This window comes from Lipotes vexillifer, unplaced genomic scaffold, assembly GCF_000442215.2.
Source record: "Lipotes vexillifer unplaced genomic scaffold, Lipotes_vexillifer_v1.1 scaffold311, whole genome shotgun sequence".
NCBI classification, from domain to species: domain Eukaryota; kingdom Metazoa; phylum Chordata; class Mammalia; order Artiodactyla; family Lipotidae; genus Lipotes; species Lipotes vexillifer.
The window spans coordinates 4,656,240-4,675,513 of record NW_006791012.1 but is presented as its reverse complement, the minus strand read 5'-3'; the positions used below and the strand labels follow the sequence as shown (position 1 = coordinate 4,675,513).

At 36.7% G+C, this 19,274-nt stretch overlaps 1 protein-coding gene across 1 annotated transcript in view; it reads right to left on the bottom strand.

Moving 5' to 3' along the window:
• Window positions 1-19,274, bottom strand: part of PELI1 (pellino E3 ubiquitin protein ligase 1) — a 47,900-nt gene that overhangs the window by 4,000 nt on the left and 24,626 nt on the right. Inside the window, exons 2-4 of the mRNA XM_007464115.1 lie at window positions 8,439-8,578; window positions 5,588-5,717; window positions 1,910-2,011 (exon numbers count right to left, since the gene is read on the bottom strand). Coding sequence (XP_007464177.1) covers window positions 1,910-2,011; window positions 5,588-5,717; window positions 8,439-8,509 — 303 coding nt within the window. The 5' untranslated portion in view covers window positions 8,510-8,578. The remainder of the gene's footprint in view (window positions 1-1,909; window positions 2,012-5,587; window positions 5,718-8,438; window positions 8,579-19,274) is intronic.

Below are 19,274 nucleotides of genomic sequence, written 5' to 3'. Positions count from 1 at the left end.
ATATGTCTACCATGTATTACTCTAGTTTCCTTAACAGAATATAACGAACATAAAAGTAACTCTTTTATGATGACTCCAGGACATCACTATGAATACCTTTATATTAAGCTGAACTGCCCTGATGTCTTCAGGTGCTATAAAGGTGTAGAGGAACGCTGATCCCTATGTTAAAGGCTTACAAAGCCGTGCTTTGAAGTCTTATGTATACTTCACAGGATTCTTGTGTCTTTTCTGTCAGGTGGTCAGCTATCATTTCTTGCTGTTGGGCATATTTGTCTCTAGCAGCATACCCCTCCTCTAACTAGTTACTCTAATTCTGCCATGGGTTGAGAAATCAAATAACCAAACTTCAAAGAATAGTATTTCAAAAGGTTCTTAGTGATGGCCTAAGGGATTCTCAGGGAGCAGGGAAAAGTGCATGGACTTTGTGGCATTTATCTTATATGCCTAGATGTCCTTTTTGTTTTCTTCCTCGTTCTTGGCCATGTTTCAGAGAGACAAGGTTCTCAGAACAAAGTTCTGCTGGGTGAGGTGTCAGTGAATTAAACATCTTCAAAGGTCTAGCAAGTATAAATAAATTTCATTTTGGAAGATGAATGTTGAAAAGAAAAAAGGAAATCAGTGGAAGAGATGACAAAAGTGACAAAGGTCACAGAGTTTTAAAGTAAACATTTAGAAATCAGTTCATTAATGTATTTGTTATAAAGTAGTATCATAAAAATTAACGAATACCGTTACTAAGAAAAAATATTGACCCTTTACAAAGATGACAACTCTTAAATCATTCTTTGCATAGTTGAGCTTTAAGAATTCCTTAGATCAGCACACTTTTAGATAAAATTCTTCAGTGTTTTTATCCTGCCACCAAGTACAAAGTCTTTATTTAGTTTGGATAGTGTTAGGGGGAAATTTGTTGGTTAAAAAATGTAACATTGGATGTCCCTTTATTTTTAAGAATATGATATCCAAAGAAAATGGTCTCAGACCTTTGGAACTAAAAATATTTCTACTGTTCTAAAAAATTCAGCATTCCATTAAAAGGATGTGGGGGATAGTGACTTTAAAGAAATACTTTGTTACTGACTACAGCAAAGACATCTCTAGGCCTCTTCATATTCATTTAATTCTTTAAAATAAAGAAAAACTGAAAAGTCATTGGGACTACAATTATAAGAACAACATTTTTAGGTACTTTATATCCCATTTGTTTCAAAAAAGCCCAAGGCCTTACAAAATCCAATATTAAGGGAGAAGATATCATGAATTTTGCTTATGTCTTTGGGTTTAGCTTTTCTATCATCTATCAATTTATAAAACCATCAGCACTGGATTGGTACAAAGAATGAGAGAAATAAAAACTGTTACTGCCAATAGCTTTGACCAAATATGTGCTGAGAAGCAAGTTTGACTCCACATATATGATGTGAACAGTTAGAAACTGCCTGTAGTTTCAGTTGCCTAGAGAGGAAGGTGACAAGTAATAGCAAAAAAGAAATCATAAATGTGTACAAAATATCTCTTGGCTCCTTTTTTTAGATAATAATAGCTAATAATTATTATAGCTACTAATATTACCCGTTAAGTGTTTACCAGGTACCCGGCACAGTTCTGAGGACTTTATAGGTATTAACACATTTAAGCCTCCTAATAGTCATCTGAGGGAAGTTCTATTATCTGCACTTTATAGGAGGAAACTGTGGCAGAGAGTAACTAAGTGATGTTTACCAGGAATTCTGATTTCAGAGCCCATCTTTTAACCACGCTACATGGACTTCTACATATGGGGTTTAGAAATCAATATATGTTTTAATGAAATGCATTAAAATATGACAATCCTTAATCAGACCACAGCACAAGTCACTTACAACAGGTTTTTAACTTTGAAAAAAAAATGTAGATGTTACAATACCTGAAACATATCAGTGTTGCTGTCATGAGTATATTCAACCACCACTGTCTGGGCCCGAGACAAGGTGTATGATATGCTATGCTGGTCCTTGTTGCTTATTGCCTAAGGAAGGAAAGATCAATAGCAAAAATTAGCAGGTAGGTCAATCAAAATAGATAATCTTTTCATAAAAAAAGAAAGGTCATCTATTTATTATGTGTGTAACATATTTTCCCCCTGAAATTTAGGGTAGAGATTAATAACTCTTGCGTAACCTCGGCTGTGACAGTGGTTTCTTAGGTTAAGTGGGATGCGGAGGAATTCAGGCAGACCTCATTTTATTATGCTTCACAGATATTGCGTGTTTTTTTTAACAAATTGAAGGTCTGTGGCAACTCTGCATTGTCAGATGATGGTTAGCATTTTTTAGCAATAAAGTATTTTAAAATTAAGGTATATACATTATTTTTTTAGACATAATTCTATTATTGCACCCTTAGTAGAATACAGCATAGTGTAAACATAACTTTTATATGCACTGGGAAACCAAAAAAATTTGTTGTGATTTGCTTTATTGTGGTGGTCTAGAACTGAACCCCAAATATATCTGAGGTATGCCTGTACACTGAACTTATGTTCACTGTATAAAGTTCACTGTATAAAAACATTATACAATCTGAGTCTCCATTATAAGTATTTTAAATTATAAGGTAATTGAAACCAAATCCCAGGTAGAAACTGAAAGCAGTACTCAACAGTCCTCTGATAAGGAGAAAATACAAAATCTTGCAAGATAAGAGGAATCTTATTTTTAAAGTAACTCAAAGAGATTTAAAGTTAACAAATAAGCAGAGATAATTGGTTTTCCTAGCCATTCTGTAACTTTACAGATGACAAATATTTGTTGTATGCTGGGCTAGATACAGAAAAATTCATAGAATGATTAAACATGCCAAAGGAAATGGATACAATGCTTATGACTGTACTTCTGACTTATGCCAAACTAAAAACATTGCTAAAAAGAACTTTTCAGTTTTGTTTTCAGGCGTTTTCTATGTATATGAGTTGACGATAATAGCAGAGGGGGAAAAACCTGCACAAAGGAAGTGGAAACAGGTTGCATAAAAGAAAAAACAGATAGAAAGACACAGAAGAATGACTATAGGCAGTAAAGAGGCTAAATGAAAAAACTTTCTTAATTAGAACTTTGGCATTATAAAATTTTACTTGGTTTTAGTTTGTAGCTAATCTGTAATAGATAAAGCCTTAAACCCATAGTTTTAAGATAATTAAGATCGTGAAATTTTCAAATAAACAAAGAGAATAAACAAACACCTGGGTACTAACTACCCAGCTTTATCATTCTTACTAATGCCATTTTTGCTTCTGATTTTTTAAAAGAAATTAAACTGCAGATATAATGAAGGCTGCTTACATGCCCTTCCCTACTCCCCTCTCTCTGTGGAGGTACTGAACCTCAAGAGTGCAATGTAGGTCACTCCCATGCATGTGCTTAACATGTTTTACTACACATTTATGTGTTCATAAACATTACAAAATGGTTTTAAAGGTTTAAAAATCTATAATAATTTTAACTCAGCATTAAGCAGCTGATTTTTCAATGAAAGAATTGCTCAGTATTTTGGAAGTTAATTCTTTTCTTCTTTTTTTTTTTTTTGCGATACGCGGGCCTCTCACTGTTGTGGCCTCTCCCGTTGCGGAGCACAGGCTCCGGATGCGCAGGCTCAGCGGCCATGGCTCACGGGCCCAGCGATTCCGCTGCATGTGGGATCTTCCCGGACCGGGGCACGAACCCGCATCCCCTGCATTGGCAGGCCGACTCTCAACCACTGCGCCACCAGGGAAGCCCTGGAAGTTAATTCTTAATGGCTAAAGGGATTTAAAAACAAAGGTTTTGTGTACTTTGAGATTGTAAGCCCTGGTTTTTTTCTGTTGCTGTTTGTTTGGTTTTTAAACTATCAGACCTACTCTTAGATTGAGAATAAGAACTACGTCAAGTTCTCACTGGACTGGAAGGCAGGGTTTAACCACTCATCCCAGATGACTGCCAGACTAAACAATTAGTTTTCTTCATGACCTCATTACCACATCCCTCCAAAACTGAAAGAGGAAAATGTCGATTTTTGACCCCTAAGATTCTTGTTGCCTAGTAAAGATGAAAAGGAGCCAACAATGAAACATTAGGAGCATGACAGTAAAAATATGAAGAAAAGTACAGAATAGGAAATTATAGAAGGATCAGAAAGATTTCTGATAGTGGGTCTCAACCAGAGGTAACATTAGCTGTGTAAGGGGAATTTAGAAATACGTAGGTGCATTTTTTGGCTGTCACAATGATTTGAGGGCTTAAATGGCATTTAGTGGCTGGGGACCAAGAATATTAAATATCCTACAACATGTAGGACAGTCCTGCATAAAGAATTGGCACACCCAAAATGTCAAGAGCACTTCTGTGGGGAAATACTGGAAAGAAGCTCCTCAGATTGGGTCAATAAGCCTTTCACTCCACCACCTGCTTATTATTTATCAGCACATCCCTTCTCTGCAAAGGAGCAGAAAGAAACACCTAAAAGAAACTGTCCCTTTTCTACATTCACTGGTTCTTGAACAGTAAAAGAAAAGAGGAGACTACTCAAGGCATAAGATCTCGTTTAGACACCACACTGGATATAAAACAAAGCCAAAAATCCAACTGACTTCAGGGACCAGAGCTGTGACCTAGAGCAAGGCACTGTATGCCAATTTCTCTCTCGTTTATTAAACCTACAAAAATATACCTCAGATGGTGTAATATTAATGTACATTCTGGGGCTGCTTAGCTAAAGATACAGATACTTCCAGAAGTCTAAGAACTCTTTGTAATTTTTATTCACTCACCACAGTATCAAATTTAGTCTGTTATAAAATTGGAAGTAGAGGAATTCACAGGAAATGTAAAGACCTGAAAATTCCCCCTTATTGTCTAGGAAAAGCCCAAGGGTCCTGAAATGGTGACCCAGCTTCTTGAGATCTTGGTTGGGAAATAAAAAGGGGGTGAGAAGCATTAAATAGGCCAGGAGATTGAGAAGTTATATTATAGAAACAATTGGGTATTTGCTTTCATAGCTTTGACTCAATTTAATAATTATTCAGGTCTACTGTGTTCAAGGCAGTATGCTAGAAGCCATGAGGATCATAAAACAAAAAATAAATAAAAACAAGAGCACCCATAGGATCTTTAGTTAAAAAAATCACCCCATCCAAACATGCTTCTAGTACCTAAATACAAATATTATGAACCACATTCCCTGCCCAGCCCAGGCAGGGTCTCTCTGGTGACAGCAGGACGCCCTACTTCTCAGGGGAGTTTCACAATTCCAAATACTACATAAAGCCCTGACCCCACCCCATCCACACCTTTTTAATAAGAAAAAGAAATTATTTCCTTCTAATTTCCACCCACTGATCCCAGTTTGTTATTAAAAAAAAAAAAAGAAAAAAGTCCTATGCTCTTCCAGATGGCAGTTCTTCAGATACTGTATCTCCAAAGTGTCTTCTCCCACCCAAACAAAAGGAAACTTCTGGTACAGAATGTGAAGGGAATGCTAGAGAATATAAACAGCAAGTACAAGTCTTTCAATTTCTCCAAGTTAATTCATTTAGTTTTTATTTTTGGGGTTTTTTTTTTTTTTTTTTTACCTTTGCAGCCTGAGGAGTACAAGCAATATGCACAGTGCTGGGCTTCACCCCATTTGCCTTAGGTCTTTTAAACAAAGCAAACCTACTTTTCCTCCTTCCTCTATCGCCGTTTGGGAGAGACCCATTATACCTGATGGAGGAGAAAAAAGTTTAGGGGATCTCATGTAAGAACCACACCAATTCTAAAACAAATGTCTTACACTGTCTTAGAGGATCAGTCCCCAATTAATTATGTTTTAGCAGATTGTAAATGTCTGGAATTAACTTCTAGCAATTGCTGATCCTCAGACCAGCTGCCTGAGTGTGAAACAAAATGAGATTGTTTCTGGTGACATTCGAAGTCACAGAGAAGTACCTTTTGGATTACACACAGCTTTGAATTATCTATATTTTCCTTCCCTCTTTGATTCAAGATAATCAAGAGCTGATTAATGGCATATCTGACTTCTTACGACTCATTCTATTTTTTAAAAAAGGTGAATGTTTGCATGTGCTAATACAACCTTTAAAAGTACAATATAATCTCCTTTAACTATGAACCAAACACTTTATAAATAGCTGAACTTCTGAAATAAGGAATTTTTAGGTTTAAGTCTCAGCTACTTGCATGTACACACTCACATTCACATTATGTCAGCAAAACCTGTCTGAGTGTAACTAGGTGGCAGTTAAACGTACTTTTGTTGTTCAGACCTTATGACCATTTCTCCATGATAGCATATATATGCCCTAAAGCTAAGCAAGTAAGCAAGGACTGAACTAATAGGAAAAAAGTTCAAAACATTTTGGTGTTTACTATGTACTAGGCACTAGTGGGTTCTATTCCACACATCACCTCCCTTAATCCATTCTCATAAAAGCTGTGAGACTGGCACCACTAGCCACTGTTACAGGTTAGGAATTAAGTTATCCCTCAGAGGAATTAAGTTATTTCCTGAAGGTCACACAAGTGACACTGGCAAAGCTAGAATTGGAATCCAGGTGTCTGTCATTCTTTTTTCATTCTTTACTGCACCGTTGCAGCATGAACAGTAGCTTAATAATAATCTATCCTCATTTACTATCCCCTCACCGCCCGACAAAAATCTTTGGTTTGATGGTTTTTTATTTACAGTTGGTTAATCTGGGGGAAAATGAGGCAAGGAATGGGGACACTTTTGAGGGTGGAGAATGTACTTGTAAAATGGCCTACATTAGTGTCTGACAAGGAAGGGAAGGGAGTTTACTCAAAGACTGTCAGATACAGCAATTACACTGAAGCTTTATAAAATGTCACACACTCTGACTCTACTGGAGAAAACCCCTGCTGGAAGTTCAGAGTGGCGCCGGCAGCTAATGCATGAAGTCTGCTATTCTAGGCTGTGCTGGCCCCAGCCCACCCACTGTGGGCTCTTCATTGCCCCTCACTACTGTCCACCCAGAGCCTGCCTTGTTCCTCTCCTGGACATATGCTCTCTATTCCCACACTGTGTTCTTGCAGCTCAGAGTTCATTTTTTAAAGAGCAACAGCATGAAACTGACAACCTTATGCAGCTTGACTTCTCCTTCTAGAGGGTTGAGAAGACGCATTATTTGCATTTTAAGATACCGAGTGCCAGGTACAGAGACAACTACTACTGATAAGATTAACTGAGAAATTGCTGGGCTAAAAGAGCCAGTTTAAACCATATACTAAATTTTAAATTCTAAGTCTTCAAATGACTCAAATTTCCTGAAGAATTTAACTTTGAATAGTTTTTGGTGGTTAAAAGCTGTTTGTCATTAATACATCAAAATCTATGTGATTTGAAATTATAATATTGTAGTTACTATATTGTTTATAATCTTTTAAATTGTTTTTGGGAAAAAACCTGCTTGCTTTTTTTTTTTTTAAATCTCAAAGGGCCTTAGATGATCTTGTCTGTCATTTCACAGAAGAGTAAACTAAGGCCCAGAATGGTTAACTGACTTGCCTAAGGCCATACAGCTAGCAGTGTTGGAATAAGCACTGGAATCCAGGATTCCTGGCTTCCAGTCAAGCTCAGTAATGCCATATTATCTCCCCAGTTTTTCTTACTTTCTTATCTGAAACAATGGACACACTCTCATTTAAAGAAGAATTTGTACCAACCTGATTCTAAAACATGTTGTAATGTCTAGAGCCGCTTTTTAGGCAGGAGAGAAACAGTAGGGGAAAGTAAATTTCACAATTTCTAGTTTCTGAGATCTCTAGTAAACAGAGTAACACTGTGTCTCCATTTTGACAGCTGTGACAAGTTTAGATTGAATAAACTGAAATAATGGAATCATCTATTCCTCAATCACAGATTTTATCTGTGTGAGTTGAATAGATGAGATTACTTTTGAAGTAAACAAGTAGCAAGGTCCTGGCTGCAGAATCATCATATCGTCATGTCTATACAACTCTTTTCTTCAAGTACAGGACGATAAGCACAAAGCAGCAACTACCTCAGAGGGGAAAGGAATAAATAAATACTAACCTACATGAAATCACCTAAGCAAAGAGGGGATTTCTGGTAAAGTCAGCTGAGGCAAGTTTTCTAAAAGGGACAGGAAAGACAAATGGACTGGCTATGTGACTTTAGACAAACACCTCTTTTACTTCATCTTTAAGGTTTGTCCTTTCTAGGGGTGAGGGTGAGGCAGAGTTTATGTAGCATTTGAGTACTTATAAAAGATGATATTAAAATGAGAATTAAAAGAGTTTCTTGATTTGGTAGTAGTATTCTGTAGCTTTCAATACTCTTTGGAAATGGGTAGGATATAAATTCTAAAAAAGGTACTTTTAACCTAGATGTTCAAGTTACCATATATCATTCAATTATATGCTCATCAGATGGAGAAACCTTACCCTAAGACAATGAGTTCACCGTATTTTACTGGTGCTTTGGATGGATGATTTTCTTGATCAGGAGAAAACATGAGCTTGGCTGTTTTTCTCAAATCTCTGTTCACTGGTCAGGAGCCTTGGGACACCTTTTGCATTATTTCCTAGAGGGGAAAAGTTTTCATTAATAATTTGAACAATGAATTTCAGTTTAAATAAAGATGTTCTTTTCTAGCAGTCTTTGTGAGCACAATATTATGTACATAATATATAAAGTATGTGACATTTTCCCCAATAATGGTTATATATTTGATATAGCCGTTTAAATACATTAAAAATGTAAATTTAGCAACTTCTGGTTCCAAAAAGAAGAAGTAGACATTATTTTCCCTACTATTTCTGTTAATTATAACTAAAAACCCTGGACATTATATATAATACATAAGAAGACTCCGAAAAGTAGAGAGAAGGCAGAATAGTTAGGGGCCTCCGGGTCCAAGGAACGACTCAGTGGTGAGTTCTCTGGGTTTTCTTTTTGCCTAATATAATCCCAGACTTGGAGCTGAAGAATCTAGCAACCTGGAAATACCAACTGGCAGACAGAAAAAACAAACAAACAAACACCTGACAAATGCCTGGCCTCCCTAATCGAAGGAACAAGAAAACGGCAGCCTTAGCAAGACAGAAAACTTTTGACAATAACTGCTCTACTGCAGCCAACACCACAGAAAACACTGTGACCCTACCACCACCTTCACCGGCAAGACCTGAGTGGGGAGCCCAGACTTCTACCTCATGAGGCCATAATGAGGCAGCCTGACCTCCCCTGGCCCTGCCCCTGCCACAGGTAGTATCAGAGCAGGCCAAGTAGAAAGCCAGCACTTCCAGCCTGTTGGCTAGTAACATGCCCCCTCCTATGCCCTAGTGGTGTCAATGGAGACCACAGGGAGCCTGGACTTCCATCCTGGACTCGGCAGGATCTCCTTCCCTCAGGTGTCAATGGAGGCTGAGGAGGGAACCTGGACTTCCATGTCCACCTGGCAGTAACAAAGAGGCTCCCCCTCTTCCCCTGACAGAGCAATGTGAGGAAAAGTCAGTGAAAACAGAAGGTCTGGATAATATCCAGTGTCAGAACTTAATACAAAAATGTCCAGGTTTCAGAGAAAACCCACTTATTATATCAAGAACTAGATAGAATTGAAACAATGCAAAAAGATAATCAACAGATGCCAAAATTTAGATGACACAGATGTGAGAATTATCTAACAAAGATTTTAAATCAGTCATGATAAAAATGCTTCAGTAATCAATTACAAACAAGTTTGGGATAGACAAACAAACAAACAAAAAAACAGAAAGTCTCTGCAAAGAAACAGAAGATATATAAAGCTCACTGGATGGGCTCAATCCAGAATGGAAGGAATGTAGTAAAGGATCAGTGAACTGGAAGACAGAAAGTACCCAGTGTGAATAACAGAGAGAAAAATAGACTGGAAAACAAAAAACAAAAAAAAAACAGAGCCTCATGGACCTGTGGGGCTACAGCAAAAGATCTAATATTTTTATCACCAGAGTCCAGAATGAAAGGAGAAAGAGTGGAGCTGAAAAAGTACTAAAAAATAATGACTGAAACTCACCAAACCTGAAAGGAGAAACAAAACCACAGATTCAGGAAGCTGAACAAACAAACCCCACACAGGATAGAACTAAAGAAATCTATGCCAAGACACATCATAATTAAACTTTTGAAAACTAAAGGCAAAGAAATTTTCTTAAAAGCAGTCAGAGAAAAACTACACCCTACCTATGGGGGAAAAACAATTAGAATGACAATTTTTCGCCAGAAACTATAGAAGCCAGAAGAAAGCGGCCCTTTTCAAGTGCTGAAGGGAAGTAACTATCAACCAGATTCCTACACCCAACAAAAATGGAGGGGAAATCAAGACATTCTCAGATGAGGGGAAATTAAGAGAATTTGTCACCAGCAGATCTACTCTAATAGAATGGCTAGAGGGAATTCTCTAGACAGAAGATAAATAAGAAAAAAAACTTGGAACATCAGAAAAGAGAAAGAACATGGTAGTAAAAATATGGGTAAATAAGCTTTCCTTTTCTTGAATTTTCTGTATTAGGTCTGACGGTCAAAGCAAAAATTTTAACTGTCCTATGTAGTTCCAAATGTATGTAAAGGAAATATTTAAGGCAATTATTTAAGGTAATACATATATTGTACTCCTGGGTGTTTCTCGCAAAGAAATCAAGACTTATGTTCGCACAAAACTTGTACATAAATGTTTATAGCAGCTCTGTTTGTAATAGCCAAAAACTGGAATCAACCCAGATGTTCTTTACTGAGTGGATGATTAAACTGTGGTACACCCATACTATGGAATAGTACTCAGCAAGAAAAAGGAACAAACTATTGGTACATGAACCAACATGGACAACTCTCTAGAGAATTATGCTGAGTATAAAAATCTAAGCTCAAAAGGTTACATACGATTCCATTTATATAACATTCTTGAAATGACAAAACTATGGAAACAGAAAACAGGTAAGCGGTTGCCACAGGTTAAGGAGGGGGGGAGTAGGAGGGAAGTGGGCATGGCTACAAAAAAGCAACAGGAAAGAACCACAGTGGTGATGGAAATGTATCTGTATCCTTATCAATGTCAATATTCTGGCTGTGATATTGTACTATATAGTTTTGCAACTATTACCATTGGGGGGAACTGTGTAAAGAGTACAAAGGATCTCTCTCTCTCTCTCTCTGTATTATTTCTTACAACTGCATGTGAATCTACAATTACCTCAAAATAAAAAGTTTAATTAAAAATATAAATTTGACACATGTATGAAAGACTAGCACTTCTGATAAGCTAGAAAAATCATTACAATAAATAATCCCCACAATACTACGACGTCTATTTTATCAGAAGTTTAATGGGACCAGGTACTTCCTACATCTATTCTCTCCCTGGTCATCCTGATAGCCCTGTTATGAAGGTTTCACAAGAAAACTGTTCTAGCTAACCCATGAAAGTCTCTTGGTTTTATCCTTCCACTAACTGGTTTCATAAGCAACTCATGAATGAAAAATGCCTACGTGCCTTTTTCTACATTACAGTAAAATATGCTTGTACAGCAACACTTCTGGAGAGAAGGCAACACAGAATATTTGTAGCCCTTGGGCTTCCCCAGTGGCGCAGTGGTTAAGAGTCCGCCTGCCAATGCAGGGGATACAGGTTCGTGCCCCGGTCAGGGAAGATCCCACATGCCGCGAAACGGCTGGGCCCGTGAGCCATGGCTCCTGAGCCTGCGCGTCCGGAGCCTGTGCTCCGCAACGGGAAAGGCCACAACAGTGAGAGGCCCACGTACCGCGAAAAAAAAAAAAGAATATTTGTAGCCCCATGAATAAGAACAAGTAAAAAGACAAGGCTTAGCTTTTTTGATGCCCTTTTATTCCCTTGTAACTGACATACACATTTAGACCAGCAATCCAGACAAACACTAACTTTTTTGTTGGTAAATTTTAAAATTGCTTACTAAATTAAAGAAATGACACATTCGTAAAGAACTACTTTAAGAAAAACATTTCCTTCAAATATGCTATAAAATCTTCTCATCTCCCCAGATGAATTTGCTTTTGATGACCAGATTTTAATATATTAAATTGTTCGAAGTTTACAGAAATCAATATATAGGTATAGCACCATAATTATGAGACATCAGGTTTGTGCAGAAATGTTCACTTAAGTAAAATAGACTATACTGATCAAATACCCCATTTAGAAAAAGAAACTGATGTGAAGCTAACTAAATCCTTCAATGTAAAAATGTAAGTTTTAAGAAAAATTAACTAAAGAACAATTTAGTTCCATATAACAAGACCATCTAATCTACACTGCATCATATTTTAATATATGAACATGTATCCATATCTTTTCTCCCCTAAAGAAGCATTCCATTTTAAAAAGCTAAGCAGAAGCTTAACTAGAGGTTTTAAATGTGGTCGTCTTAGACAATTAAGGTACTGCCGTCAAACATGAAAACATTGCTTTGACACACTTCTGACCAAGAACAGCAAGAATTAAAATTTTAATAACAAGAATTAATTAAATTGAAAATTTAAATTAAGTTTTAATAACTCTGCTTTGTCTTGATTCAGATTCTTTTTTAGAGTTACTTTCTATTTTTAGGAAGTGGGGGGTTTTCATTTATAGTAGCAAAACATTTCCTTAAAAAGAACTTATTTAAAGAAGTCAATTTCAATAGTATTAATAGGATTAGTAAGTACACATATATGGCAAAAATCTGAAAATGATACATGAATGTCCATATTTGGCTGATATTAGTTTAAAGCATGGCTAGCAAGTATTAGCCTATGTTCCAGTTCTAGCTCTCTCTTTGAACAAAGTAATCTGTTTCCTCAACTCTAAAGATGAAGGGACTAAAGTAAAATGAAGATAATTTTGGAGGTGGAAATATATAAGAGACCATCTGGTCCTAACATAAGAATTTACAAGTAATGTGCACATGGCACTATAGACTTAGTCCTATTGCCTCTATAGAAAAAGGAACAAATTTTAGCTTCGACAAGGAATTAGTAGAGTAGGGCTGGCGTATACTCACCATTTTATACTTTCTAGAACCGCTGGCCAAATGAGCCAAGAAAAATAACATATTCCCAATTATTCTTACTCTGGTTAGGTCCCTTAGAAGGTCTGATTTGGTATATTTTATCAGTGATATCAAAATTTCAATCACAGGAACACAAACTTGGCTTCTATTTATCTAATAATCTAAAATCTGTAATAAAATAGTAGTACTGGTTATGTATAATCCTAAAGCCCAGCAGCTAGATAGTGCTCTTGCATTCATTCTCTTTATATAATCTCTGTGTTTTGAAATCTGAATAATATACAGAATTCTTCAAAATCAATTCCTTAAGTCATGCTCCTGAGAACATGAAATGGGTATGTACATAAAGTATTTATATTCTAATGCCTCAATCACAGGCCCCACCTGTTGGTATTAAGTTAGTTGGTCTGACCCCATATATTCAGTCCTACCCCAAGGTGATCTAGCACAAAGAATGTGAAATAGCACCATTAATTCTACATGAGACTTGAAAAAAATGATAAAGAAAACCTTGCTAAGATATTAATAAGGCTGTTTTCTACAATATCTATTACTTTGAAGCTCTGCTTGATGCTTGAAAACTAAGCATGCTGTTCTCATCAGCAGGGACCTTCCCAAGTTAAACAAATTTTTAAAAGAAATATATTCTGGAATAGTGTTGCTTTTTGTGTGGGCAAGGAAAACACGAGTAATTAGCCATAAAAAATATATTTCTTAGAAATAGTCTCATTAATTTGACTGATACAACATTCTAATCATTTGTTCTTTAAAGGCCAGTGAAATACAATTGTTTTCTTATCAAGTCTTTGCAAAGGAAAGACTCTCCATAATACGTAATTGTCAGTTTTACCTTAAGGAAATCTGGGAAACCAATCTTTGTCCAAATTGCTCCCTCAACATAACACTTTTCTTTTCTTTTTTTTCACATTGCACACAGCCTTTTTGCTTGCTTACTAAATACTAAACACAAGTACAAGATTCCTGTCCTGAAAAATAAAAAGAAGCAAAACAAACACTAAGCAAGGGACAAAACAGATCTTAGGAAGATGTTTACATAATCTTTTGAACACTCTTATTTTGGCAGGCAAGTGAGTAGGCATAAGGGGTGCTGGGAAAAAAAGGAAAATGTTTTAAAACATGAAAATGTTATAAAGCTTCTTTATGGTGAAAAATATAACGTGGATTGCATATACTATCTCTGATGAAACTGATTTCCATCTACACTAGAGTTCTCCTGTGGTTGATTTCAAAAGGATGACTCAAACAGAAGGAACTGTTTTCTTATATTTGTGGTAGAGCCATTTTATGAAACCAATTTAGCTGATGATTGGAGGGAGGTAAACTTATAGCAGCTGCTTGATAAGAGTGAAAAATTAATCACCTTCTTCCTTCTTTCACAACCAGCAGGATTAATAAGCAGCATTTTTCCATAAAAGGAGAGGAGGGATAGGAGAAATAATGGTGTCAGCTGTAGGAGTATGAGGTTACTACTTTACTTTCTGTCGGTGTCTTCTGGCTTCTGAGTATAGCACTGAAGGAAGTGAAGGCCATGTTCCCCTTCTCAGGATACAGGGCATCCCCAGGACAAACTCCCAGCCTCCCCTTTTAAGGTGGCCAAATGACATGCTGATATTCTATCAGCTACAGGGACAATGTATTTTCATCCTGATGGGAAAGCAATGAACATCTTTCCCACAGATAGTATTTGTTCCTCTAAGCTAGGGTTTCTCAGCCTTGGCACTACTGACATTTTGACATGGGGGCAGGGGGCTGGCCTGTGCATTTTAAGAAGTTCAGCAGCACCCCTGGTTGTAATGATCAAAAATGTCTCACCTTCCCATATACTCCATCCCCTAACTTCCTCTCCATCCTTCTTCACCCTCAGAGCCACTGAGAACAAAAGGGATAACAATTTTTTTTTCAGAGGGGAATCTCCCATACTTTTGGTATAATGCTTGGTACATATCAAGGTATTTAATAAACATTTGCTTACTACCATAATCATACTGATGTCTTAAAAGGTTATTACTAAGCCTTGTGATAGTGAAAGCAATGGCTTTGAAGCTGCAGTTTCAGTATTTTATTAGACTTGAAAAGGCTGGGAGTGAGAATGGGAGAACTATCATCTCACCTTGATGGTGATTAATTATTAATATTTCTGTGCATTTAAAATATTTTAGTATTGTAGCAACCTCTCTCAAGTTGTTGAAGGGACTGGAGTTGGGGTGACCAAAGAAGTAGCTATAAGGCCAGTGCTGGGTAGCCTGACATTTAGAGAAAGGCTAATCTGTGGAGGCCAGATAAGGAAATATCTTCTTGACCTAGGGGACCCATACCTAGAGAAACTAGAAGTAGGCTTTGGAAAGCATAGGGGAATGCTTTTAAATCAAAAGGTGTATCAATTTGAATCAAACTTAGATTAAGGTCTATTTTGTATTTGCACAGAATGTTAATTAGCAAAGTGCTTTCTCATAAGATTATTTTATTTGACCTTCACAATAGCCATGTGAATTAGGTAGGAAAGTCTTACTAACTCCATTCTCCAGACAGGGAACAGAAGTTGTCAGTCAGAAGGCCAATGACTGGTTCAAGGCCACACAGGTAATATTTGGCAGAGCTAGCTGAAACCCATATATTAATTAAACATACATTATTTAACTCATTTAATTTCTATCACAACTATATCAAGTATAATCATTTATCCCCATTTGATAAATGGGAAGACTGACACTCCTAGAAGTTAAGTAGTCCAGGTTTTTTGATACTACTAATCACACCCCAAACAAGGTTGGGTGGGGCTGACTCCTAAATAAGAGTAAGAGACCCTATTATGGGGCCATTTAGGAGAGAGACTAAAAAGTATAATAAACTCTAAACAAGTTACACTCCAGCATACACTAGTCACAACTATGCAATTATGACTAGGGCATTTTGAGATTTGAAACTTTGTCACTTCCTCAATGCTCATTGTATTTGTCAACCCTGTTTCCTGGTAGTGACCAACAATAAAAACATCAGTAAATAGTGGACTTTGCAGGCTTATTTTAAAAATGAGGAGGGGAGAAAGGAACCCAAGGGGAAAAGCAGGGTATTACACTAAGACAAATTCCTGGCACCACCAGGAAGAAAAAAACACGTATTAGAAGAGAGTCCAGATAGCCTATGGACAGAAGCCTTCATGCACTCCCAGAAAAGTGACAGCCAAGAGAAAACTGCAGGGCAGTATTCCTGACTGGGGAAGGGAGTTTAAATACAACCTTGCCACCCCACTCCAAAATGATCACTTAATTCCCCACGTCTAGAAAATGTGTTTTAGAAGACACAACTAAGGACTCAAACATTTTTACTCTCTCTGCCCATGCTTGGCCTGTATTTAACTCTTTTAGACTACCAAAGTTCCTAAAATGATAATATACTTCTCAGAAAGCAAGACTAGAAATTCCCCTAGATTTAACCACTAAAGTCTTAAAAAAAATTCTGCAGAATGCAGCAAATTCAGTGGAATTAGATAGCTACTTGGAACATAAAACATCTGATAAAAGTATACTCACTGGAAATTCTATAGTTTTCTAAAGTCAGCATCCAACACTGGCAGGCAACTCACGCTTGTGCTACCCTTTTTTCATAGTGTCCAACACTTCCTGGGTTTTGTCTCTGTGCCAAGCACTGTTCTAAATACTTTACATGTATCAACTGATTTAATCCCAGAACAACCTTATGAGGTAGGAACTATTATATTCCTTGTTTAATAGATAAGAAAACCAAGGTTACAACTCAAACTCTAGCTAGTACTCTGGAACTGCTGAAACAACTGAGTTTCAAATGAAAAGTTAAAAAAAAAAAAAAAGGGCAGTGGTTAAGACTCCACGCTCCAAATGCAGGGTGCCTGGGTTCGATCCCTGGTCAGGGAACTAGATCCTACAGGCACGCCACAACTAAGAGTTCGCATGCCACAACTAAGGAGCCAGTGAGCTGCAACTAAGGAGCCCGCTTGTTGCAGCTAAGACCCAGTGCAACCAAATAAATAAAATTAAATAAAATTAAATGAAAAGTTCATGGCGGGTGGGGAGGAAAGAACTACATTGGGAAACTAAACAACAAACAAGAAAATCCCCCAACTCTTTTCCTACTATAATGTATTAAAGAGTGAGAGTTTACATAAATGCTACAGTCCTAATATGGGATAAACTTCTATAATATTGACTATTTAAATTTTCTTATTAATTCAATTTTAAAGCTGAGTTTAAAAGTCCCTTGGATAAAATTTAAATTTGAAAAAAATAAAATGGATTTTTCTCAACCACTTTAAATCTATACCAACCTATGAAATTAAAAATGGAATATGGAGTCCATGTTCCACAAAAAGTACTGCGCAATGATTATTTTTGGACAGTTAGATTACTCTAGAATAATCTGGGTTTTCTCTAGTCCTTGTTTTTATTAAAACACTGACCAAATTACACGCATTTTAAAAAGGCAACAACAATAGCCTCAAAGTACCTACCCCAAGGTAATTATTAATTATAAAGGAGAAAATAGTAACTTTACAGTGGGAGCAACCTGGGAGACACCATCTTAACTAACTGATCAAGGTTAACATTATCTGTAATAAAACATTTTGATAGCATGTATTCCCTGATTATGATGCACTAAAGCCACATCACTTCGGTGGTTATGCTGCCAAAAATTGTATAACCTGGATCTAATCAGGAGAACACATGAGACGAACCCAAATTAACAGACATTCTACAAAATAACTATCAGTACTCAAAGTGCCAAGGTCATGAAAAACAAGGGAAGACTAAGAAACTTCCAGATTGGAGATTAAGGAGATGCAACAACATGGGATATGGGATCAGGAATTGGATCCTGGAACAGAAAAAGGACATTAGTGGAAAACTGGCATTTGAATATGTCCTATAGTTTAGTGAACAATATTGTACCAATATTAATTTCCTGGTTTTGATAAATATACTCTGGTATATAGATTGTCAACATTAGAGGAAGCTGAGTAAAGGGTAAACTCACTGCATTATTTTTCCAATTTTTCTGTAAGGCTAAAATTATCTCAAAATAAAAATTAAAAACAAAAAGATAATAAAAATAGAAAACAAAATAGCCCTCCAAATTTAATAAAAATTTAAAAACAAAAAATTTAATTAAAAAAATGCATTCATGATTCTAAGTTTGCTTCCTTTCAGCCCTCTCACAACCTAAAGGTTAAAGATTTCCATTTATGCTGGCCCTGTCAAGTCAGTGTCTGGTCTCATGTTCTTTCTCTGATATGAAACTGCCCCATCCACAGCCTTTTTGGTGAAGAAAGTTGTTACTACACAAGTGTGGCCACTCATTGGACTGAGTGATACCTGAACAAAAGTGATGCATACTGATCTGAATTTGGCAGAATCATGCTTCACAGGTTTTTCTTTTTTAAAAAGGTACGACATAAGGGCAATTTACTACTGAATGCTCTAGGTGGCATCATTAGAAAACACTTTGTATATGGAATTATATCATAGCTTCTGAATTAATGTTCTACACTGAAACCTCTAACAGTATTTGAATTTGAGTTCTAGCCACATTAATCCTGGTCTTAAAGAGTATATAAAAGGGAACAGAAGGGGGAGCTGGAAGAAAGAAGAGTTGGGAAGCATCAGCCCTGGGTAATTTTGACAGATTTCATTTAAAATAAAATTTTGAAAATTTTATTTTCAAGAAATAAAAAGTCAAATACTTTCCTGAATTATTCACTAATTATTTCATTATGATACTGCTTTCTTCAAACTAAAGAGAGACTTGTGAAGGACTAAGCTATGACTGCCTAGGGCCAACCCTGAGAACTCTGGCCCTTGACAGTCATGAGGGCTCTACCAATGGTCCTTCACGAATTCTCAAACCTACAAACCAGTCCTATAACACATAATCTTCCATCTAAAAAATGGGGGCAATATTTTCCACACCTCATACGATTTGTCACCAGAACTGAATGTGAACAACAAAGCTGCACGGAGATTTGTATGTTGCGTCATCTGCTTGATTCACTCACAAAATATCCAAGTCATAGAATTTTGAGTCTCTTAAAATTATTAAAACTGTGAGAGTTAAACCAGTGATTTTCAAGGTTCTAATGCCATGTTAAAAAAAAAAAAAATCAGGGGCTTCCCTGGTGGCGCAGTGGTTGAGAGTCCGCTTGCCGATGCAGGGGACACGGGTTCGTGC